Here is a 23,327-nt window from a genome sequence, read left to right on the forward strand (position 1 = left end):
CTTAAATAATTTTTTTATATATTTTATAAATAGATTATTTAAAAAATATTTTAAATAATCCTTTCATACTTTAAGATTTAAGGTTTAAGGTTAATATTTTTATAAAATAATTATTATAATCTTTTTATAAATTAAAAGATAATTATTAAATGATTCATAATATAAAAAAATTATTTAAGATGTTTCTATACAAAAAACGTCTTAAATAATACATAAACACCTTAAATAATTTTTTAATTTTTTAAAAAAATTATCTAAGATATTTTTTGTATAAAAAAGTTATAAATGATCCATTTATAAATAAATTAAAAAAAAAACTTTTTTAATTTTTTTCTTGATATAAAAAAAGTGACAAAGGCATTAATTGATATTTTTTTAATAATATTTTTTATCAATTTTTGTTATTCAAAAAGGTGTCAAATGTCTCAATTAATAATATTTTATAAATAAAAATAACAATCAAATAAAATATTTATTTTTTTATGTTAAAAGCATCGTTTACATTTGAGTATTTATCATTAATAAAATAAAATAAAAAATTAATATCATATATGTTACGAAGATTATAATAATTATGTAAAAATTAATATACCTAAAGTTTTTTTTTATAAAATAAATAAATCTGAATACAAGATATCTTACAAATAAAATAAAAAAAAATTCGACTACTGTATTTTTTAAAAAATCATATTTTTTCTAAAAATCCAAGATTTGGCGTTTCAAACGTCCCTTAGTGAATTTTTTTTTCAAGTCCAAACATTGCAATGCAATCCATAAAATATAATCGCATTTATTTTAAACACTTTTAATGATTTTTTTTAATACTAAAGAAACGAATGCATCTTCATTGCTTGCATACATTGGAAAATTTTTTATTTTTTTGTTTGTTTCTCTAGAAAAAAAAATTGGAATAACACATCCCTTAATATAAACTTTATAAACGTAAAATGATGCGGAAAAAGCTATAATTAAAGCAACTTGTCAGAAGAGCAAAAGAATTTTTATTTCATGAGAAAATCAATTACAATTTGGTTAAGAAAATATTTGAAAACGTGAAGCAATAGAAAACTTTTGCAGAACTAAACCAGTATGAAAGATTGTTGTTTCTGTGATGGTGTGCTTTGTAGGAAGGTAAAACAGAAAGAAAAAAAAAAAAAAAAAAAAAGAAAGAAAAGATTTCATCTAATTAAATGCCGAACACATGCAATAAATCAAGGACAATCAAATAACTTTTCCCAATGATAGAATAAATATCTGAATTGAAATCAAACTTGATTTAGATAAAAAGCAAAGAAAATTGGCCCTTATGCCTTCAACATATTGTTATATTACAACCAGTGACCATCCAATTCAACTTTACCCTCGCGAGTTTAGAGACTATGTCAGTAAAATTTTGGCACTAGCAAAACAATCAACAGAGAAAATCATCCAACCATTGCAAGCACAAAGGGAAGGTTCCAACAATTACCCCTAAGAATACATCTAGTTTTAAATATTATAGGATAAACAATTCAGTAATGTCAACAGCTTAGAGTAGGATAGAAGGTTCTTGTTATGCTATAGGCAACAACAGCCAACATAAGTGGAAGTCATGAGAGAGAAGCAGGCTTACGAATTTGGGGCAACCATGTTTGCTTCACTAGCTTTCGCTGAGCAAAATAAAGAGCTCCTCATCTGTAATTGCTCCCTTCTCCATAGCCCTTTCTAAAGCACTTAATCCCCCACCATCTTTAATCGTTGACCGTGCGCCTCTGCACAGTGTTGGCAAATTAAAACCGCTTATACAGGACAGACGAGACAAAAAAATGAAGCATTATATTAAAAGGTAAACCGTAACTTGTCATTTTATCAATCCTTTTTATCAAGCACTTTATGAGTAGAGCAATCAATACATTGAATGATGCAATCTTTCAACCATATGAAATAGGTTTATCAAATAATTCGGTGTTTGATAAAAGCTTCCATCTCCAGATTTGGGGACCAATATGAAATTTCGTTTTGAAATTAATCCAGACAATTAAGCAACAAGTCTTCGCCAGTCAAACTAGAACAAATTTGGTCCTCCAAGTGAACGAAGGTTATACAACAAAGAAAAGGATTTCAACATTAGCATTATTTAGCTAGTACATATTTGATGTGGGACTCAACACACACCTGCTCCACATGACAATTCTCTCTACCAACGATATTTCACCAAGGGGGCTCACATCATTTGGCGCCCTTAGTGCTCCCAAGTCCACATGATAGTATCTCAACAGGGCTCTAACACCACTTGTATGGTGAAGGTGTGTCTAAGTCCCAGATTTTATGTAAATAAACTAAGTGGTCTAGGGTATATATAAAAGGTGACCACCACCTAATAGCCCAGTCTTTTGGGTTGAGACCCAGGCTTGTAACAAGTGGCATCAAAACCACTCTGGTGGTACGGTCATGTCGACTCAGGGGCAGTAAAGCACCAGACTACATGCTGTGATCTGTTCATTTGGCTGGTCCCCCAAATGAGAGTATCACAGATTGGCCAGGAGAGCTGTTAAATGGTGCAAGTGTATGCTACGTCCCACATAAGTTGTGTATTAGAGCAATCTTGGGCATGTATAGAGAATAGAGGGATGGTCATCTCACCAAATAGGTTAGTCCTTTGAGTTGGGAACCAGACTAAAATTAGTACTCCATCATTTAGACTTAAGACATATGCTTAGATGGTGTCATCTGTTTGTCTGAAATATTAGATTTCTTATGGATAAGTAATTACGCAAAATATGCAGCCTACCTTCTTAGTAGATGCTTTGCCAATGGGCTGTTGCCTATAGAAATGCAATGGTGCAAAGGAGTCCTGCCATGGAAGTCCCGCATATTTATATCAGCACTAAATTGCAGCAACAGCTCAACCATCACAGGATTACCGCATTGGCATGCCAGATGCAAAACCGAACAACCTTGTAGACAGTTCCTCGGGTCATGTGAATCCTTGATCCTCTGACAGGCTGATGGATCATACTGTTTCCTTTCCTCTTTGTGGCTATCAAGTGATGAGTCTTGTGCGTCAACAGCATGGTGATAGAACTCAATGCTAAAAGCATCATCAAAGGTGGTATTTACGATATTGGTGTCTGATATTGCAAGTAGACGATACACTTCTCGTAAATTATCAGTCTTAACTGCTTGCCAGATGTTTGTTGACTTTGGAAGAACTCCAGGTTGCATTTCATCTCTGATGATTAGCAATTTCTCTACGTACTAGTTAAGAGAAGGAATAATGTTAGGCTCTGTATTGAAAATCGCAGCCTCTTATCATAGCAGCGTGAGAGATGAAAGACTAATCTAAATAGCATGACAATTTGCACATGAAAAATGGCAATTGTCTAAAAGGAACAGGAATGTGTGCAAGTGCACCTGCTTTTCAGCCTTGAATATTACTCCGGGTATAAGAACAAAGAAACCAACAGGAAATGATCTTGACTATGAAGAATAACACATCATATCCTAGAGTGATTTATTCCTTTCTCGCATAAGAAGCTAAATAATCCACAGATCCTTTTAGAGAATGATACAAGTAGCAGAAGACTAATATTACCACAATTACTTAAAGTAGACAACAATGCAAGAATAGGTTCCCTGCTGATTGAAAAGCCCAGCCACTACTCCAAAAAAGTTAAATGGCACAATGCAAGGGGTAAAAGAGATGAGGAAGAAGGGAATTAAGAAATGCATGGATTGTGAAATATGAATTTCGATGCATGGACATCAAGAGAAAAAGAAATCAAACTATATACCTTAGCATTAATGTATTTCTCTTTATGGGAAATCACATCTTTAGAGCATGGTTTTGTTATTGATGTGCTAATAACATTTGATTCATCCACTCTGCAAAGAATTGCACCAAAAAGGAAATGGAAAGTGATTATTGTATCGCTAGCTACTAGAACACAAAATTAAGCTATCAGTTCAAACACTTATAGATCATCAGTTCAACCACTACCAGCTTTGATTTCCTCAAATTCACTCATTTAGAACTTAACTGATTATCATGCTAACATATCTAACAAAAACAGTGCATCTTTTGGGAAATTTTGGCACACATGTTAGGGTGAAAGGGTACATTAAGGCAAAGAATAGGACAGAAAGAAAGGATGCGATAACTCAAATCCAACATCATGTTCGTGTAGACAAGAATAAACACAAAACAGGATGATGGTTCTCAAAAAAAAAAAAAAAAAAAAAGGGAAAAAGATACATTATACCAAATACTATTTTAACAAAAAAAAAAAAATCTAATTCATAGTTCATCATTTTCAAGATAAAGCAGAAGAATTAAATTTAATGATCAAAACAATCCTTTCGCTTAAACACTTCAATGGCATTTTAGACACGGCAATTTTTATTGGCAAAAATAATGATAATGAAGAAATGGCTGCTTTAAAAACATGACTAAATGAAGGAATGAGGACATCTCTTTACGAAAATATTCCCTACTTTTGTAAATTACATTTTGGAAGATATGAGATTATAGCAATTAGGCATGTGTTTAGAGAACATAAAACTGTTGCTGGCTATTGTGCTAACAAATGTTATACAAGTTGGATTAGAGTTTTTTTAAGTATAACCATCATTTCTCTCAAGAGATGACCTGGTTAATTGACATTAATGTTATTTTTTGCACTATCCTTAACATTGTTTTGATAAGAATTCTTGCTTGTTACAAAGAAAAGACTAGGACAAATTTTTTCTTTTATAATGAACCCTTTTAATGTCAAATAAAGAAAAAAGATGTTTACGTTCTAAACCTTATTTTAACACAAAAAGCCACCAAATTTTATAGCCTTTGTACATTAACCTAATTTAAACTATTTAGAGAATTTTTATATGTCACATAAAAACAAACATACAAAAAGGAAAGTACAAAATTTCTTTTCTGAGAATAAAATGTAGATGCGGACAATGCCTCAATCATACAAATTCATATTAACATGATAAGAATACCAATAAAGCACATTATTTTATTTTCTTCCTTGCCTGATCTGCTATAGGTACCATATATCCTTACAAGAAATCAACAATTACAGTAATGTACAGAAATAGCATTACAAATTAACATATTAGTTAGTAGCAGTATTTTTGCATTCTTTTTAGCCTGAGGAAATCTTACCTCTCATTCTTAGGGAGTGAACCTTCCCAAACAGAGTTACAATAAGCATTGCCCAAAGTACGAAATAATTCCACAATTGAAGGTTCCCACACTTTGACATCTAATGTCAAAGATCTCACCTGCACACAGAAAAAGAGTATTCTTTTATTCAGACTCTTAAGATGAGTGAAAGATCAAGATATCAATTTCTTTCGATCAGCCTCCTCCCTCTTATTTGTTCCTTTGACTCTTAAATTTTCTTATTTTGCTACTTAAAATAGTAAGTGAACTTTCATTCAATTCATGAAATTCAGAGGTTGGAAATTTAACAGCATGACTCATTAGTCCAAATTTTAAGGGTCAAAACTACTTGTAAGTCAATTACAGCGAAGTCATTTGTAAGTATAGCAGCTGTTTTGAAATTGTACGACACTCTCCCATTAGCCTGCAGCAGCACCCAAAAGTTTCGGAAATGAAGGGAACTAAACATATTCTCATAACATGACTCATATTGTCCACCACATATTTCTGGGCAGAACTACTTATAAGTCAATGGCAGCAAAGCTATTTGTAAGTATAAAAGCTGGTTTGAAATTGTACAACATATTCTCCCTACAGACTGGTGCAACACCCAAAAGTGTTGGAAATGAAGGGAACTAAATACTTTGAGGGCCAATAACGTGGAATTCAATTCAACAATCTAACATATTTCATCTAAAAGGGGGGAAACTTTACCTGGGCACACAAGCTGTATATGTGTGACAATTAAGACATGGTACAACACATTAAGTTTAGTTTCTTGAAAATCAAAGGTGGAAAGTGTATATCTAAAATAACAACAAGAATAGTAAGAAGAAACCTTTGCTGCAACCTAATACTCTTCAATGTCCTTACCATAGAAATAAACTTCCTGCAGCATAAAAATAACTACATCACAGCTAACAGCGGACACTAATTTTTGTTGATATCAAAGGGCATAACCTTTATGTTTCTAGGAGACCTTAAACAGGTTGAAGACAAAACATAGACTATTAACTATAAACTCAAAACCAGCATAGCAAAATTAACAAAAACTAAAAGGAAAAAATAGGCCATAAAGTCCTTTTTCTCTTCTTTTGAAGAACAAATTGCACCTTTGAAACGTGTACACCAAGATTACGGTGAACACCTGAGCATTCAATGCACAATAATATGCCAAGATTAAGAGATGCCCAATCAGGTTCAGGAGCATTGCACTCTGCACAAACATCATTTCCAGGAATTTCTCTGAGGACTGCAGAAACAGGCTCTGCTCTGTTGCCTATTCCGTCAATCTCTAAAGTACCAAGCCTATTAGGTGACCTAACATTAGAAGAAGCTCTGCGAGCATAATCATTATTCTCCACATGCTTTTTTCCCAGATGCAGCCACAACAGACAATCAAATCACTATTAGTAGCAATTTAATGAGAATTGCTATTTCATCATCACAAAAAATAGAAAACTATGACTTTAAAGGAAAAAAAGAACCTGCTGCAGGATATGAGAATTCAAAAGAGATGTAATAACTGCAGTAATTTTATTAACCCAGTCCATTCTATCTGCCCCATTTTCAGCCTGCTCAAACCAGTGACAAAAAGTATCAGCACAATCACCACGAAGAAAACATTATTGTCTAGCTTAATTTAGAAAGTTAAAAAATATTGTCCTATGTTTCATTACATTCAATTATGTAATTCAAATGTAATCGTAATAATTGTTTCACACTCAAGTTTGTATGCGAGAACTTGATCCATGCTTCTTTCTCTTTTTAGGGGCATTACTGCCATAGTGGTGGAAGTGCAAAATTATAGGCAAGAAAGAATAACTGCTATTGATTAGGAAAACTTCCAACTTAGCTTTGAAAGGGCATGCCATTGTTGGAAATAAAATATTGTGTTTTGAGAAGTTTTCATTTATCTGCTTCCTCTAGATAACTTTCTGGTTTGATCAATGCATTAGAATTTAGCAATAATTTAGTGACAAACATGAAGCATCAGAAATAGCTATTTCAAAAACTTCAGACAAAATTGTTCATTGTTCGAACCCTTGTATTTAACTAGCATTTAATCTTCAACCTTTTCACAAGAAAATACACATACATAGACAGTTATACATACATACATACATACATACATACATACATACATACATAAATATATACTGAGGAATATTAATTAACTTCAAAAGGAAATGATTTTAGCAGCATCATAGTTCCACAGCTCTATAAATCAAGTCCAATTCTGTTCATCAATACTGGTACAAGTTCCAAACACTTGTAAACAAGAGTCTTGCATTCTGAAGCATCTAACAACAATTTTTCAATGAAAGACAGTCCTAAAATTCACAGTAATTTAGTCACCATATCCATATCATTGTCATTAGCTTCTATTGGTTATGGCTATCATTTTAACCTCTTGTATACAAACATTTAGAACTATTTGACATTTTTAGTATTTACTAGTTCTTAAGAATACCAGAAAGGAGGCATGGAGGTTCATGTTCATGCAAGTGCAAGAAGTCTAGGTTCAAAAAGCTATCTAAACCACCTAGTTGGAATGTTCATAATGCGATGATATTGGCTCAACTAGACTCTAGTTTAATTCCAAAAAGTGAGTTGGGGTTGCCAAAATGAATCATTTTTCTTTATTCCACTCAATTAAGACTCTGCTTTATGAAAGATGTTCCAGATTTCACATCCTTATTACCTCATCCCTTGGTTCACTTTGACTCCTGTTCCTTCTACCTGTATCAAGTCATCCTTCATACTTACACTTCTCTAGACTTATATTACACCTTTCAAAAAATCTAAATTTTCTTCCTCTAATTTCTTTCCGAATGGATACTATCTCCACTGTTTGAAAAATAACTTCATTTCTCATTCTTTCTCTTCTTTTTTCCATTTTTGGTTATACTAGCACACATCCACTTCTACATTCGCATCTCAGCTGCATTCTTTTGTGCACATGTTTGCTACCTACTACTAATACTACCAAAATGCACATTTTACAATTTCAAATGAACAGGCATCCCTATTATCATATTCCACACCAGTTGCACTAGCAATTCTCCATTTCATCCAACGTGTTTTGATCCTCCTATAAGTAAATTATCTTTTGTCTCTCCCATTAGCAATATTTAATCTTAGATACCTAAAATTGTCACAATTAATAATATTTTGACCCTTGTTTATTTCTCTGCTTTCATCCCTATTGCTAATATTAAAAACTACATTCAGTTTATTCATCTCTATTCCAATTAGCCCAAATAAACACGACTCAAATGCATTCTGTAATTCAGACTTATAATTGACTCTAAACTAAGCTTCAGCTGCTTAAAATACAACATAACATCTACATAGAACATGGACATCAGAATTCTACTCTCACTATGCTTAGTAACATCATTGTAACTACTGCAAAAAGGTAAGGATTCTGAAAATCCTTGAGTTAAGCCTATTATGATTCAAACTCACTGGTATTACCCAGAAATTGTTGGGTCACACCCACACCTATTCTCAACCCTCTAACAAAATCTTTAACACAGGTACAGTTAGAGAAACTCTGAATATCACACCAGATCTATATACTACTTTTTGTCCATCCATCAAGCATCTTTTAGTCATTAAAATCTTGTTAAATAATTTTTTCAACCAAGTTACCGTCAGATAACCTAGTCATTAGGGCTTCACCAAGGCCAACTGCCTTTCTTCTTTTATTTTCTGGAGGACCTCCTTAGAACAAATACTCTAATTCCACACAATTCTAGACTTAATCAAAAAATTTTTTTCGAGGCATTCCAAACTGTCTAGATCACTTATAGTGATTAATCTATCAAAATAATTTATCGCTAACTTTCCTCAACTCTCTTCACGAAACTTCTTTATTTTCATCTTTGGTGTGTTTAGATCATTTTTTTCTGTTAAAATTAGCCTTGCTGGCACTCCTTTCGTGCATTATAGTCATTTTTCCTTTCATCTATCCAAAAATATTTGCAATGCTTTAAATTCATTCAAATTTCTGGCTCATACACTAGTAGAATCATCATGGCATTGACCTAAGGGTTTACTATTCAAATAGAAGTACGAAATTTTACTTTTTGCACCTTTCATGTAGTTTTGTTCACTTTATTTGACAATAGCTTTCTAATTTTACACTGGAATTTTGATCACCTAGCAACATATGGAGAGGCTAATACAACTTGCATCATGTTTCAAATAATTCCACTCTACAAAATTGTTAGAAATATTGATTGCAATTTCCAAAATAATTTCAATCCTGAAGATATTGAAATGATATATTGTAAATTGTTCGACACCTTGCCAAAATAGCAACCTAGCAAAATACTGTTAAGTGCCTAATACCTTTATCTATCATCTTGAATCATACAATCAGGAGTTAAACTTCTTGCACGAAAACACTTATTTACAACTGCTTGTAATCTTGTAATCTGTATATTTATATTTGAATCTTTAAAATTAAATATTTCCATCTCTAGAATTAAGGACAGAAAATTAAAATAGACAATCCATCAATTATAGGATCAACTTTAGGAAGATTTAGTTTCCTAGTTTACCCACTAGTTTGGTTGTATATAAGCCTAAAGTGCTTATATAATTCTTTATGAGCAGTTTTTCAATGTACATTTAAGTTTTTTTCTCAATTTTTTCACATGGTATCAAAGCCAGGGTTTCTTTTTGTTGGCCTTTTCAAATCTGTCACGTAATAAGTTTCTTCCATCTCCGCCCACACGTGATGGGGGCTGTTAGTGTGGTGTTATCCCACATCTAATGAATATCTAATTTCCTATAGTCTTATATTCAAGTTGGGCTCCCCTACTTACTACCAATTGGTTTTAAGTTTGATGCTTAACATGGTATCAGAGCTTTAGGCTATTCTTGGGAAGAAAAATTTTTCAACCTTCATTTCTGAATTCTATTTCACGCCTTCATAGCCAAATCTTGTTAAATCTTTCAGTCTTGTTTTTTCCTTCTATGGCCTTCATTGCCTAGAATAGTCTTTGGTTAAACCTTTACTATCAAGACTTGTTTCAGTCCTAAGAAAGATAACTATGCCACAAAATAGCAAAATTTGCCACTACTACCCGATTTGACGAAGTGACAACTTGTAAAACCACTGGAGTACCACAGAAGTCTCGGGAACAAAAAAAGTTGGACAGAGAAAAGATTGAGGAACTAAGAAGCCTATTGAAAACTCTTGAAAAGCCTACTGAAATATGTTCTTTGGGTAAAGTCTCTAGTTCAGGTAAAGCTTCTGGTTCAGATGGATTAAATGTCTCGGCGAGTTCTTGAGTCATTGACTCAAGAGCCACAGACCATATGACACATTCCTCACAGAAGTTTAGTACATATACCCTGTGTCCTAGTAATAAAAAAATTGTTGGTGCAGATGATTCACTTACTACGGTGACAGGATTATGAGATGTTCAAATTAATCCCTCATTTGTTCTTAAAAATGTTCATGTTCCTGGATTATCTATTAATCTGACATCTATACAAAAACTTACTAGAGACATGAACTACAAAGTGATTTTTTATCCCTGCTATTATGAATTTCAAGACCAGAGTTAGGGAAAGAAGATTGAACTTGCTAAGGAGAAGGATAGACTATACTATCTTGAGACATCAAACAACACAAGTAATATCAAGAATAGTTTACCTTTGTCATTTCTTTATGAAATATCTCCCAATAAAGACAAAATTTGACTTTATCATTTTTGTCTTGGACATCCTTCTTTTGAAACTTTGAAAAACATGTTTCCTTCTTTGTTCAAAGGATTAAATGCTGAAAATTTTCATTGTGATGTGTGTAAACTTGCAAAACATAGACGTGTGTCTTTTTGCAATTAGCAATAAAAGGAGTTCTACTCCTTTTTACTTGATTCATAGTGACATATGGGGTCCCTCTATAATTCCTAATATTTCTGGTGCAAAGTGGTTTATTTCTTTCATAGATGATTGTACCAAGATCTCTTGGATATTTTTACTTAAATCCAAATAAAATGTGAATAATGTGTTTTTAAGCTTCCAAAACATGATCCAAAATCAATTTAAAGTGAAAATCAAGAGATTTAGGCTGATAATACAAGAGAATATTTCAACCAAAGTTTATCTACCCATTTCCAAAATGAGGGATTATCCATGAGTCATCTTATGTTAACACTCCACAGCAGAATGGACTGGCAAAGAGGAAAAACAGCCATTTACTAGCCACTACCCTAACTTTACTTTTTCAAGCAAACGTACCTAAATCCTACTCAGGGAAGCTATTCTCACTACCACACACACATTATAAATAGGTTATTTTCAAGGGTTTTGAGATTTAAAACTCCTAAGGAACTAATCTCACAATTCTATCCCAACTTTAATACCACAAACCACCTCATACCTAGGATATTTGGTTGTACATCATTTGTTCATGTTCACAGTCATAATAGGAGAAAGTTGGATCCTGGAGCAATTAAGTGCATTTTTGTGGGGTATTCATCAACTCAGAAACAATACAAGTGTTATCATCCTCCTATCAAAAAATTTTGTGTTTGCAGATGTTACTTTTAAAGAAAGTAAACCATTTTTTCCTCAACCTTATCTTCAGGAGAAGACTTCATTCGTGGAAGATAAGGATAAAAACTTTTTTTTGCTTGACTTGTCCTCCTTTTCAACATTTTCACCCATTAATTCTTTTGAATCTGAACTTGTTTCTTTTGAGTCCAAGTCAAACACTGAATTTGATTCTGAACCCATTTCAAACACAGAAGATGTGACAAAGAATAATATTATTCGTGATTCTATGAAGGAATTACAGGTGTACTCAAGAAGGAAAGTCCCAAGTACTGAACCAGTGCAAGTGTAAGAACCTGATCCTAACTTTGGAAATGAGGTAACCACAATCTTTGACTCTGTTATCAAAATGAGCATGAATCTCCTAAAACTATAACTAGTGATTATGATCTACCTATTGTCATTAGGAAAGGAACCAAAGAATGTACTAAGCATCCACTATACCCAATCTCTACTTTTATGTCATTTGAAAAATTCTCACCATCCCATAAAAATTTTCTTGTGAGCCTAAACACTATTTCCATTCCAACTACATTATCCGAGACATCATCCAATAAGAAATGGAGGCAAGCCATGAAAATAGAAATGGCGGCCTTAGAGAAAAATAAGACATGGGTATTGGTAGAGTTGCCTTAAGGAAAAAATCCAGTTGAGTGTAAATGGATTTTCACTGTAAAATACAAGGCAGATGGTATTGTTGAAAGGTATAAAGTCAGGTTGGTGGCTAAGGACTACACTCAAACTTATGGAGTCGATTATCAGGAAACTTTTGTACCAATTGCCAAGAAGAATACAGTTAGGATTTTGTTATCATCGGCTGCAAATTACAATTGGCAGCTTCAATAATTTGATATAAAGAATGCTTTTCTACATGGTGATTTGGAAGAAGAAATATATACGAGGGTTCCACAGGGATTTGAAGGTCATCTAGAAGCAAACAAAATATGCAAGCTGAAAAAGGCTTTATATGGCCTTAAACAGTCTCTGAGGGCTTGGTTCAGGAGATTTGTCAAAGTGATGCTAGCACTGAGATATAAGCAGAGTCAAGGAGATCACACATTGTTTATCAAACACTCTGGTTTAGGAAAAGTCACAATTCCATTAGTGTATGTATGTTAATGATATAATTGTAACCGAAGATAATGAAAAAGAGAGAGAATCTCTAAAATAGTGTTTGGCTAGAGAATTCAAGATAAAAGAGCTAGGGAGATTAAAATACTTCCTAGGAATTGAAGTAGCTCACTCTCGGCATGGTATTTTCATCTCACAACAGAAATATGTGATGGATCTTTTGAAGGAAACTGGAAAGCTCACATGTAAACCTACAAATACCCTTATAGATCCTAATCAAAAAACTTGGAGACGCTAATGAATATGTTGTTGTAGATAGAGAGATATACCAAAGATTAGTTGGAAGACTCATTTATCTCTCACATACTAGACCTGATATAGCATATGCTGTGAGTGTGACAAGTCAATTTATGCATAGTCCTAAAGAAGTGCACCTAAAGGTTGTCTACTGTGTATTGCACTATTTGAAGGCCAATCCTAGGAAAGGTATCTTATTCAAAAGAAATTCGGGGCTGGTTCTATAGGCATATACAGATGCGGATTATGTAGATTCAGTAACTAATAGAAGATCCACCTCAGGCTACTGCACTTTCCTAAGTGGTAATCTTGTGACTTGGAGGAGTAAAAAACAGAATGTGGTGGCAAGATCAAGTGCTGAAGCAGAGTTCAAAGTATTGACTCAAGGAATTTGTGAACTACTATGGTTAAAGATTATCCTAGAAAACTTGAAGATCAAGTGGGATGAACCAATGAGACTCTATTGTGATAACAAGTTTGCAACAAGCATTGCACACAATCCTGCGAAAGATGACAGAACAAAACACATTGAAGTAGACCAGCATTTTATAAAGGAGAAACTAGACAATGGGTTGATTTGTACACCGTATGTATCAACCAAAGGTTAACTTGCAGATATGTTGACTAAAGGTCTTAGCAGTGCAAGATTTCAAGAAATTATTTCCGAGCTAAGAATGGAAAATACCTATTCACCAGCTTAAAGGGAAGTGTGGGAAAACACCTATTTACAACTGGTTGTAATCTTGTAATTTGTATATTTATATTTGTATCTCTAAAATTAAATATTTGTATCCCTAGAATTAAGGACAAAAAATTAGGATAGACAATCCCTCAATTATAGGACCAGCTTTAGGAAGATTTAGTTTTCTAGTTTACCCACTAGTTAGTTGTATATAAACCTAAGGTGCTTGTATAATTCTTTATGAGCAGTTTTTCAATATACATTCAGTTTTTTTTACACAATTTTATTTTTAAGTTTTTCCACATGGTACCAGAGCCAAGATTCCTTTCTGTTGCCCTTTCCAAATCTGTCACATAATAGACTTCTTCCATCTCGGCCTACACGTGATGGGGGCTTGTTAGTGTGGTGTTATCTCACATCTAATGAATATCTAATTTCCTATAGTCTTAAATTCAAGTTGGACCCCTCCACTTGCTGCCAATTGGTTTTAAGTTTGATGGTTAACACTTATTAATAGCTAAAATTAAGGTTTCATAAGATAATTGATAATACAAATAAAGTCACAATCAAAAACCCAACAATAACAGCAAGAACAACAAACTAACCCCTTTTTCATACTATATGTAGTCAGCTAAATGTATCACATTGCAACTTTGATAAAATTTAACCATATCCTTGATAAGTTCAGTAAAAGTGAAGCAAAAAAATTCCAATGACCAATCAATAGCACCTGCAATGTGTAAGTTTTCAGCGGAGATATGATCCTGAAGCAAAGCCGTAAATCTGTATCCTCTGCATCCATCTTTATTGTTGAAGTATGAAGATCAACAGTATGGCAGCCCAAAGTTTCTTCATTAAATGATGATGACCTATTATGCCTTGCACGAAATCTAGCAAATACACCACTATTGTGTTCAGCTGAACCAGCATATTGATGGTGAGAACCCTGGGAATAAAGCAGATAAAGTAAATATCATGCCTCATTTAGATCATTTTCACTACATAAGCCCAAAAATATTTCATTTTCAAATAGATTTATTGTCTAACCTAAGAATTTATGTAATGCTTCTTTCATGGAACCAACTGTTGAATGCAATCTACTATTTATACATTTCATGCTTGCTAAATTTAAGTTTCAAATCAATTCAAATATTTGCATAACAAACAATTTGAAAATAGATATTTACAAAAGGAGAAAACACTAAATCAAACAGTCAATTAGGGGAGAAATGAACCAGTCAAAAATACTGCAGGCCTTCAGGTTGCCAATAATTTGAAAATAGATATTTACAATAGGTGAAAATACTAGATCAAACAGCCATTTAGGGGGAAAATGAACCACTCAAACATATTATGTGGGCTTTCAGGCTGCCAATATGTACATAAATGCTCCTGTATAAATATATTCATTCTTACAGGAGCAATCATGGGAAATAGCATTAAGCACTAGATATTTGGAATTAATAGCCTGTAAGAACTTTTGATCTACAATCTTAAAGAATGAGTTCCTACATATAGAAGTCAAAAGATTATGCATAAGTTAAACTTAGCGATAAACACCACTGAACAAGCAGTCAATCTATAGGTAAAAAGGAAAGTAATTCACCCCACTTGCAAATCAACATTTTATGATGAATTATACACATGCAACTTAAAACCCTTTTTCTTTCTCTCTCTACCAGCTAAACAAAACATAATACGACTCACCTATATAGTATTTAATTCCAATTATAGAACAAAGTAAGTTCAGGCAGGTTCCTAATCATTGAGCTCAAACAGTTTGGAACAGCTGGCTGGAAAACAAGGTTAAAATTATCTTAACTTTTAACTTTTCAGCAGCTAGATGCAGCAACTTTGTAATTTTGAGCACATCCAGACTACAGTGTGTTTGAATTAATAAGAGAGAAGAGGATAGATGGTAAATAAATGAAGAAGTGATTTGATAGAAATTTCAGTCTCTTGTTTACATTTTGATTTTTTTGACATACATTTTATCACTACATCTAAAGGATTTATTTGAAAAATCATGTAGAACTACATTAGTCATTCTCATTTCTCTCCAAATCTAACCAAATTGGAGACATAAAAAATGGGGCGAAGAGAAATTGTAAGTCTGTTCTTTTCACTTCTCTCCTGAACTTGCCATGTGAATAAGAAATTAATAATCTCTCTCCATTTCACTTCTTTTCCCTCCACTTTTCTCAATCTAAAAGACACTGTTATAGCACAACAACACCATGAAAACACTTAATTATCTCTTAACACATCCTTGAATTTTTCAAAACCATAAATTTTCAAGCATCAAGACTAAAATCCAGGTATATGCATAAGTCCCCATTATCAATAATCATAATTAAAAGACAATATGTTTCAAGCTAAATCACTAAACTTGATCAACCATGGACAGTAATAAAGTAATATAACATACCATTGGTTTGGTACCCTTATTCCTATAATAGTATAAAGTTCCTTCACTATCGAGTACAAAAAACCTCCTCTTCCAATCTCCCCTCAAACTCAAACTTGAAGAACGTTTTAACAAATATCCTTGTTTGATTGTCTGGACCTGCAAAATGAATGAAAAAGTATTATTTCATTTCTCCAAGTAATAACATTAATAAATAAACACAAAGCCAATATGAAAATAACAGCCAAACAAAAAAGATATGAAGATCACTCACTCACCTCCCCTTTTGTTGAGGACTGCATGATTGCTTCTATGTTTTTGTCTGAATTCATGCCAATAACAGGAATGCTTCCAGAACTTGTTGAAGGCTCTATGTTACTAGAAGCTCGTAAAGTATCTATCTCAGCTTGGGTCCTGAATTCTTGAATACGTTTTTCAAGCCTATCCTGCTCAGCATTTGCTAATTCTTTTGCTTGTTGAGCGTATGTCAATACCTGTTATAAGAAAATCAATTCAGTCATCAATTCAAACCTTATTTGCAAAGCAATCAAATCAGATTAAATTAAATTTAATAAAGAGGACAGACAGGGTAAGGGAAGGGATCACAAAACCAGCTGTTTAAAATGACAAGCGTGCACACATTCCACACACAATGTAAGATTTAACAGAGATATGCATTTATATAACACAGAATATAAATGCAGATCTCTTATTACATTCAGGAGATGAAAATCTTGATTCAAGAATCTCAAAGAAGGATGAACGAAGCAACTAGATGGTTCGAGGATATAATAAATTCATATGCATTGGCACAGACAAAGAATATTCTTTGTCATGTTCCTCACAAAAAACACACAAGAATACAGCTGAGTGTGTCTCCTATGTGCCTGTCTATCTATTTATGCTTTGTAACTGAAAACACTAACATCTATTCATATGCTTGAAAAAAGAAAATGATAATGGAAAGCGGTATGCAAAGAATATTTCTACTTAAGCCTCTAAAAGAAGACACAGTATTCCCATAATTGCATGGATTATGTAGGTTGACCAAAATTCTTTTCTAATTGCCAATACAAGCACCCAACACGATGGTCATAGGGTCATAGGTATTTACAGAGTCAACTTTTCTATGGAAGAAATTTCTAGAAATCGTTAAGTTTACCGAATACATGTCATTAGCTTGTTTTTAACATCATGGAGCAGAACCCTCATTAAATAATTAATCCAGTCAATTGGACAGTATTAATCAACACCTCTCTCTCATTTTTTTCTATAAAACAAAAACGTAAAATATTACCTGATGAATAAATGGTTCCAACTGGCTCAATAATTCATACCCCTATGACAAAAAGAAATCAATCATATTCAGTCCACACACACTACATTTGTATAACTAGCAAAAAAAATTAAGTAATACGTAATAACATGAAATACAAACCAGCTTAAAGTATCTAAGATGGCCATCCATAATTGCACTTATAGATTCCAGAAACTCATATTTCTTTTTCGCTTCAATATTCATTAGAGCATTTACCTGTTTTCCTTAAACCACAAAGAAAAGTCACCAAATGAAGCATGAAATAATTTGGAAACATTATTTTAACATATATAAACAGGGAGATTTGCAGTCACAGTAAACATACTAAATTGAAGCGGCTTCTCTCAAAAGCAGATTTTGAATTCTGCAAATCCTGTCAAAAACAAAATCCAATCCAATCCAACACAGAATACAATCCAGATTAGTTTTATTATGAAAAAGACAACTGCACTCTATAGACAAGTTTGAAAGTTATCAAGAAAACATAAAAGATGTGGATGGATAATGATATGGTATAATCTGAACAAATAATGCCTTCATTAGCAAAAAACCAAGCCACAATTCCATCTTTAATATAAGGAATTGATTAGTTAGTTAGGTTTTCAAATCTTTAAGCAAAAGTGGTATTTACTTTTTGGACTCAGTCAGAATGTTCAAGATTTGCACCTAAAACTTTTGTCAATGCAGATCAAGTATGAGCTATTAGATACTGGAAACATCATAATGGATATCTATGCAGAAAAGACCAGGTGTAAACATTCCATCCAGGTAACTGGAAACACACTTTCTTCGGAAAAAGGTAAGCTAAGAGAACGAATCAATCACATAAGTTGTCAAGAAAAAGGCACATCAGGATATATAGTTCAAAAACAAAGCGGAGTAAAATAATTACAAGCTAAAATGATATCAGATCCATAGTTCTATGGTCCAGAGAAACAGGTGTTTTGTTTCTTTTTTATGGTACTGAAACAGTTAAATATTTACTAACTAGTGAACCAAATTCAGTATAACAGAAAAACGAGAGAACTAGTGAAACAGAGGAGTCAATATTACATAAGGAAAGGGCGTACTTCTTCTAGCTCAGCAACAATATCTCCTCGTGTATTCTTCTTCAAAGACACAAACTTTTCACGTGCCTGGCAGTACAGAACATTTAGTGAAAAGCATTATATTTTACAGGAATCAAGGAACACGATGCTTTTTTAATGGTTTTATTATGCTTGATTGGTGGCTTTTCATAAAATTTTAGAGGAAAAATAGATGATATTTAAAACTTCTACAAGGCATATCCATCTGCATACTTTTTTAATGGTTTGAATTCTCAGCACTTGTATTAGTAAATCCATTGGAGAACTTATTTAGAAATGAGACATCTTCATCAATGTTTGCCACTACATATTGAAGATAGTAAACTAGAAATAAATCTGTTTGCTGCACAGAAAATTCAGATTTCTGAACATAGAAGATAAGTCATCAAGTTGCTGATTTGGTTTCTCTGTTATTCATTTCTCTTGGATAGCTCTTGATTTAGAAGAATTCCCAGTGGTAGTACATATAAATATAGTATATTTTACCTAATAACTGGTTAGTTCAAAATTTTAATCCTAATGACCTCAAAGGCAAGAAAGAGAGAGAGAAAAATGATGAAGGAGATTCAAACTGTCATCAATATCCAAACCCAGTAATTAACTTCATGTCAGAAAGGAAGTTTTCATTGCATTTAATACCTGATCATATGCATTTATAGCTTTGTCAAACCGTCGACGAGACTCCTGCAAAAGACAGAGGATAAGGGCTGTGAGACAAATTGGGTGGGAAGGAGGAAAAAAGACATGAATTTAGCACTAGACTACAATCTAATTAGCAAGAAAGAAATGTTATAAAAATTGTTGAGATCTTTGATAATGAATGTCATCGTTATGTTTTCCCATCACACTCATTCGCCACCCCACGCCCACCCTACAAGCTCCCACCATCAGAATTTATTGTATTCTGAGGAGACATCTCAACCCATGCTACAAATATTTGGCTTCCACAACTATCATGTAGCTCCAGTATGTTCATCAACAATGAATTCTTAAGTGGGCAATATACAATGTCTCCTAATGTAATTGGTAATGTCCATGACTTGGACAAAAAACACTGTAACATATCCTATGCAAAAAGGAACATAACATGGCTCAATATTTGGTTCTTCAATTCATTTGAGGGCCCTATATTTTCCTAACAATCAGAGTTTCACATTCCGAGGATTACTCAGCTTTGTTAGAAAGGGCTCCATTTTCCAGACAATAAGAAAAAGGAAAAGAGGCAAATTTAATATAAAAAATTACATGGCAAAAGAAAAGGAATATCTTAATTGAAGTACATGGATAAAAAAACATATGTTTAGGCTAGCAGCAAACTACATGGATACATAATGTGGTATGGATAATGGAAAAAGAGAAGCTTCACTCCAAAAGAAAAAAAAATGGAGGTGGGAAGACAAGAGAAAACACAAAAGGCAAACCATAGAAGTAAAAATACCACAAAAGAGTGAAGTGAGAGGTTGTTTATAGTGGAGGAACTATTTCAATGAGGTATGGCCCCCCTCAAAAGTGTCTCAACTTATCCAAACATGGCACATTAATACACCAAAGAAAACATGAAAAGTAATTAAGTTTGCTACAAAACCAAAGTGGTTGTTTAACAGAAAAAAGGTCATCCTATGTCAACTACCGCACCTAGATTGAATTTAAAGATTTACAAGAAAAGCCAAGGAAAGTATGGCAATCATTAACAACACCCATTGCAAGCACACAGCCAAAGTTTCAATGCAAAATCTCAACAAGGGAGCGATTGAGTTCATCTCTTAGGGACTCAGTTTCTGTTAAATTTGTCAAAAAAATTCAGCACACACACATAGACTGTGGAAAGAGGACTAGTTAATAATAATTTCAATTCCAAATTGATGATCAAAACTATCAATTTTAGAAAAAAAATAGAGATAGCAACTAAAGTATCTTTACCTTTGCATCTTGCAAATCAACAGTCATAAAGTGCATTAGCCGATCAATTAACACATGCTCCACCTGTAATGGATATTCAAATCTCAAAAACAAAACTAAGCATCCCAAACAAAATATTCAAAAGATAAGTTACTATTCTCTTGGGCATGTAGCACAGTAAGAGGTAAATGTTAATATTAACTCTCAAATATTAGAAGTGTTTGAAAACAAAATTTTGCTCATCCGAAGTTATACAGCAGGTGGCCTCAAGATTGTTAGCCTTCACACACAACAAACACGTTCAGTGTCTACTACTGCTATCATATCAAAGAGCAATGTGAACTAACCAGATTGAACAAAAGGCATCTGATAGCAAATGAAGAATTTACATAAATATTTGCCTATGTAGAAATGAACATGTTAAAGACTTTTGGAGCAAAGCTACTATCTGATCAGGTGAATTTATTTTCAGTAGAAGATATAATGTCATAAGACTGTTTGTAATAAGCTACAGATGCCATATGTAGGTGTACCTAGTATGTTTTTCGAAAGACAAATTGCAAAGGTCCTTGATTTTTACCATATAACAGCTTATTTCCTCAATAAAGGCTGGTTAAAAGAGTTGATACCTTATATAGACACACCTTTTATGAATAAAATTTTAAAGGTACATGATATCTACCATCTAGAAGCTCACCATTTGATTAAGTATTGGAGTAAAATTAAGGTGATTATGACATCTGACACAAATTTCCCAATCTAATCTAATAACAAATATTTCATGCATGGTTTATTACATCAAACAACTTCAAAACATACACAGGCATATTAATTAATAGAGATCTAAATATACCTGAGGCACTAAACACTATCTATGTAATCATGCAAAATAAAGTAAAAAAAAGGAAAATCAAATGTGGCCAAAGAAAATAACATTTAGTAAAACGTTGCCCGTAACAAAAAAGATACATTTGGAATAAAAATTAATAAGACAAAGTGTAATTATTGCCGTGTTATTCAATTGTATAAGAAAGAATTGCTTTCTTTAGATGTTAAATTGATACTCACTTGTGAACGAAGCAACTCCTTATAGCTAGCAAGCTCACGAAAGGCATTGATGAACTTGGACATGATCGGCCCTATAAAAGGGAAACATGTAAGAATTCTTTAAGATAGAATCTTCAGTCTTTCATTTTCCACCCAATGAGATCTCCTAACATATCTTTCCCTTTATGTTTTTAAATACCTTATACTATAACAAGATGAAAATAAAATCAAACGGTGAAAAAGCAATTGCCATTTGATAGCATTATTGTGCATTAAGGCAACAAGCAAATTTGCCGAATGGTTTTTCGCTTTCTGTCATTGATTGCACACAAGAATTTACTTGAGAAAAGCAATTCAGCAGTCAGAAACGCACACACATGCAGAGTCAAATGCGCATCTGTCTTAAAATTAATTGACAAAACTTGTTACACTAGAAGCTTTAAACCTAATTAAAATTGTTAACATTAATTACTAAGAAATAACTGAGCTGGCTGGTGTTGTAGTTATACCTCCTATGGAGACACTAATGGGATCATCTTGTCCACCACCAAATGCTTCTAAAGAATCAGCAAAACTATTGTCTCCATTATATGCTTCTCCAAGAGCTGTCCTGCAAAAGAAATAGAGATAGCGCAAAATAAATATATAAATAAATAAATATACATATGGAGCAAGAGATAAGTGAGTGAGACAGAATCTTAGATAACCTTCTTGTATTTTACAACTTAAGTCACTAAAGAGAGCCCTGGATTTTATCCTTGTTTTATTGGGTTTTGGGTGATAAAGTTAATCATATGATTCATATCTTACTTCTTATTGCAGCTGAAACTATATAATAGTAGGGGAGAGAGAGGACATATTCAAGGTCAGATGTTAAGGGAAATAAGGCAACAAAGATACATTTGTATTAGAGACCAAATTTTGAACCCAAAATCTTGCTTCAAGCTTGCTACGAGGCTGATGCTTTCACACGGAGGATTCAGCGCACTCAGAATATGTTATCAGTCAGTACCATGTGGAAGAGACAAGAGAAATGGTAATCAAAAGGTACAACCCTAATATAGTAAGAATGAAACTTACTAGTCAGAAAAAACATAACCTCCATAAATGATTATTGACAGGAATAGGATCCAAGCATTTCTAATAGATTGATAAGGCAAATGTGACACTATGAGTAAAACACTTAGTGAATATAGAAAGAAAAAAATACATACATAAACTTTTTGCTTCCTTTGTATAGTGTTTGACAGCGATTTTTCAACTCATCAGCCGTGTACTCTAAAGAACATATCTGTTCAATCAACAAACATATTAGAACCTTTTTATACATAATTTTAAAAAATAATAATAAAAATCCCAATGAGATCACGAAGAAAATCTATACATGGCAATATAAAAATAAGCCATTATTTTAACCAACATAAATATTTTTTAAATAAAAAAAATGGAATAGCCAACAGCCAATCAGCACAGATTCAATCGAATTTTGATTATTCAGAACACACAAAATCAATAGAAACTGATTTATATGCGATTGATTGGCTAAGAAATTAAACGATTTAAAAAAATCAAATATAATTCTGGAATCACAAATGTTACCTGCTTTTGAAACATAGGTGAATCTTCTAGCTTGATAAAGGCCGCCATTTCTAATCTGCTTTTTTCCTTTTCTTTTTCGAATTTCAATACTGCAAAATCTCAGGGTCTCTATCTCGGATCCAGAATGAAAATGTCCGAAAGGAAAACGCCTGTCGTTGTTCAATTAAACAAAGGATGATATTTGGTGGACTGCCACG

The 23,327-nt window shown here is 33.0% G+C and overlaps 1 protein-coding gene across 4 annotated transcripts; it reads right to left on the reverse strand.

The window, feature by feature from the left end:
- Positions 1–1,255: 1,255 nt before the first annotated feature.
- Positions 1,256–23,321, reverse strand: LOC111318167 (ADP-ribosylation factor GTPase-activating protein AGD4-like). Of its 4 annotated transcripts, none has more exons than XM_022920854.2 (19): positions 23,131–23,321; positions 22,746–22,822; positions 22,041–22,136; positions 21,553–21,623; positions 20,506–20,568; positions 19,225–19,269; positions 18,568–18,633; positions 17,823–17,870; positions 17,618–17,713; positions 17,477–17,518; positions 16,458–16,673; positions 16,201–16,338; positions 14,503–14,718; positions 6,634–6,720; positions 6,259–6,513; positions 5,147–5,265; positions 3,774–3,864; positions 2,771–3,237; positions 1,256–1,751 (listed from the first exon to the last, which is right to left on the reverse strand). In XM_022920854.2, the coding sequence occupies exons 4-19, from the start codon at positions 21,613–21,615 to the stop codon at positions 1,640–1,642; spliced, it is 2,124 nt and encodes a 707-aa protein (XP_022776589.1). In that variant the 5' UTR covers positions 21,616–21,623; positions 22,041–22,136; positions 22,746–22,822; positions 23,131–23,321; the 3' UTR covers positions 1,256–1,639. The 4 variants fall into 4 exon arrangements, with proteins under 4 accessions (XP_022776589.1, XP_022776587.1, XP_022776591.1 ...); XM_022920852.2 differs by having other exon boundaries at positions 22,041–22,141; XM_022920856.2 differs by lacking the exon at positions 6,259–6,513 and having other exon boundaries at positions 22,041–22,141.
- Between the last annotated feature and the right edge of the window lie 6 nt (positions 23,322–23,327).

The sequence above is a fragment of the Durio zibethinus genome, chromosome 2, assembly GCF_047325235.1.
Source record: "Durio zibethinus cultivar Kanyao isolate XHJ-2024 chromosome 2, ASM4732523v1, whole genome shotgun sequence".
Taxonomy (NCBI): Eukaryota; Viridiplantae; Streptophyta; class Magnoliopsida; order Malvales; family Malvaceae; genus Durio; species Durio zibethinus.

Excerpts from the sequence above, each read along its gene's own strand:
- LOC111318167 (XM_022920852.2), bottom strand. The coding sequence starts at position 23,178 with ATGGCGGCCTTTATCAAGCTAGAAGATTCACCTATGTTTCAAAAGCAG. Across the intron at positions 22,142-22,745 it reads AAAGGAAGCAAAAAGTTTAT|GACAGCTCTTGGAGAAGCAT; the intron begins GTATGTATTTTT and ends TTTCTTTTGCAG. Across the intron at positions 18,634-19,224 it reads CTATAAATGCATATGATCAG|GCACGTGAAAAGTTTGTGTC; the intron begins GTATTAAATGCA and ends CTGTACTGCCAG.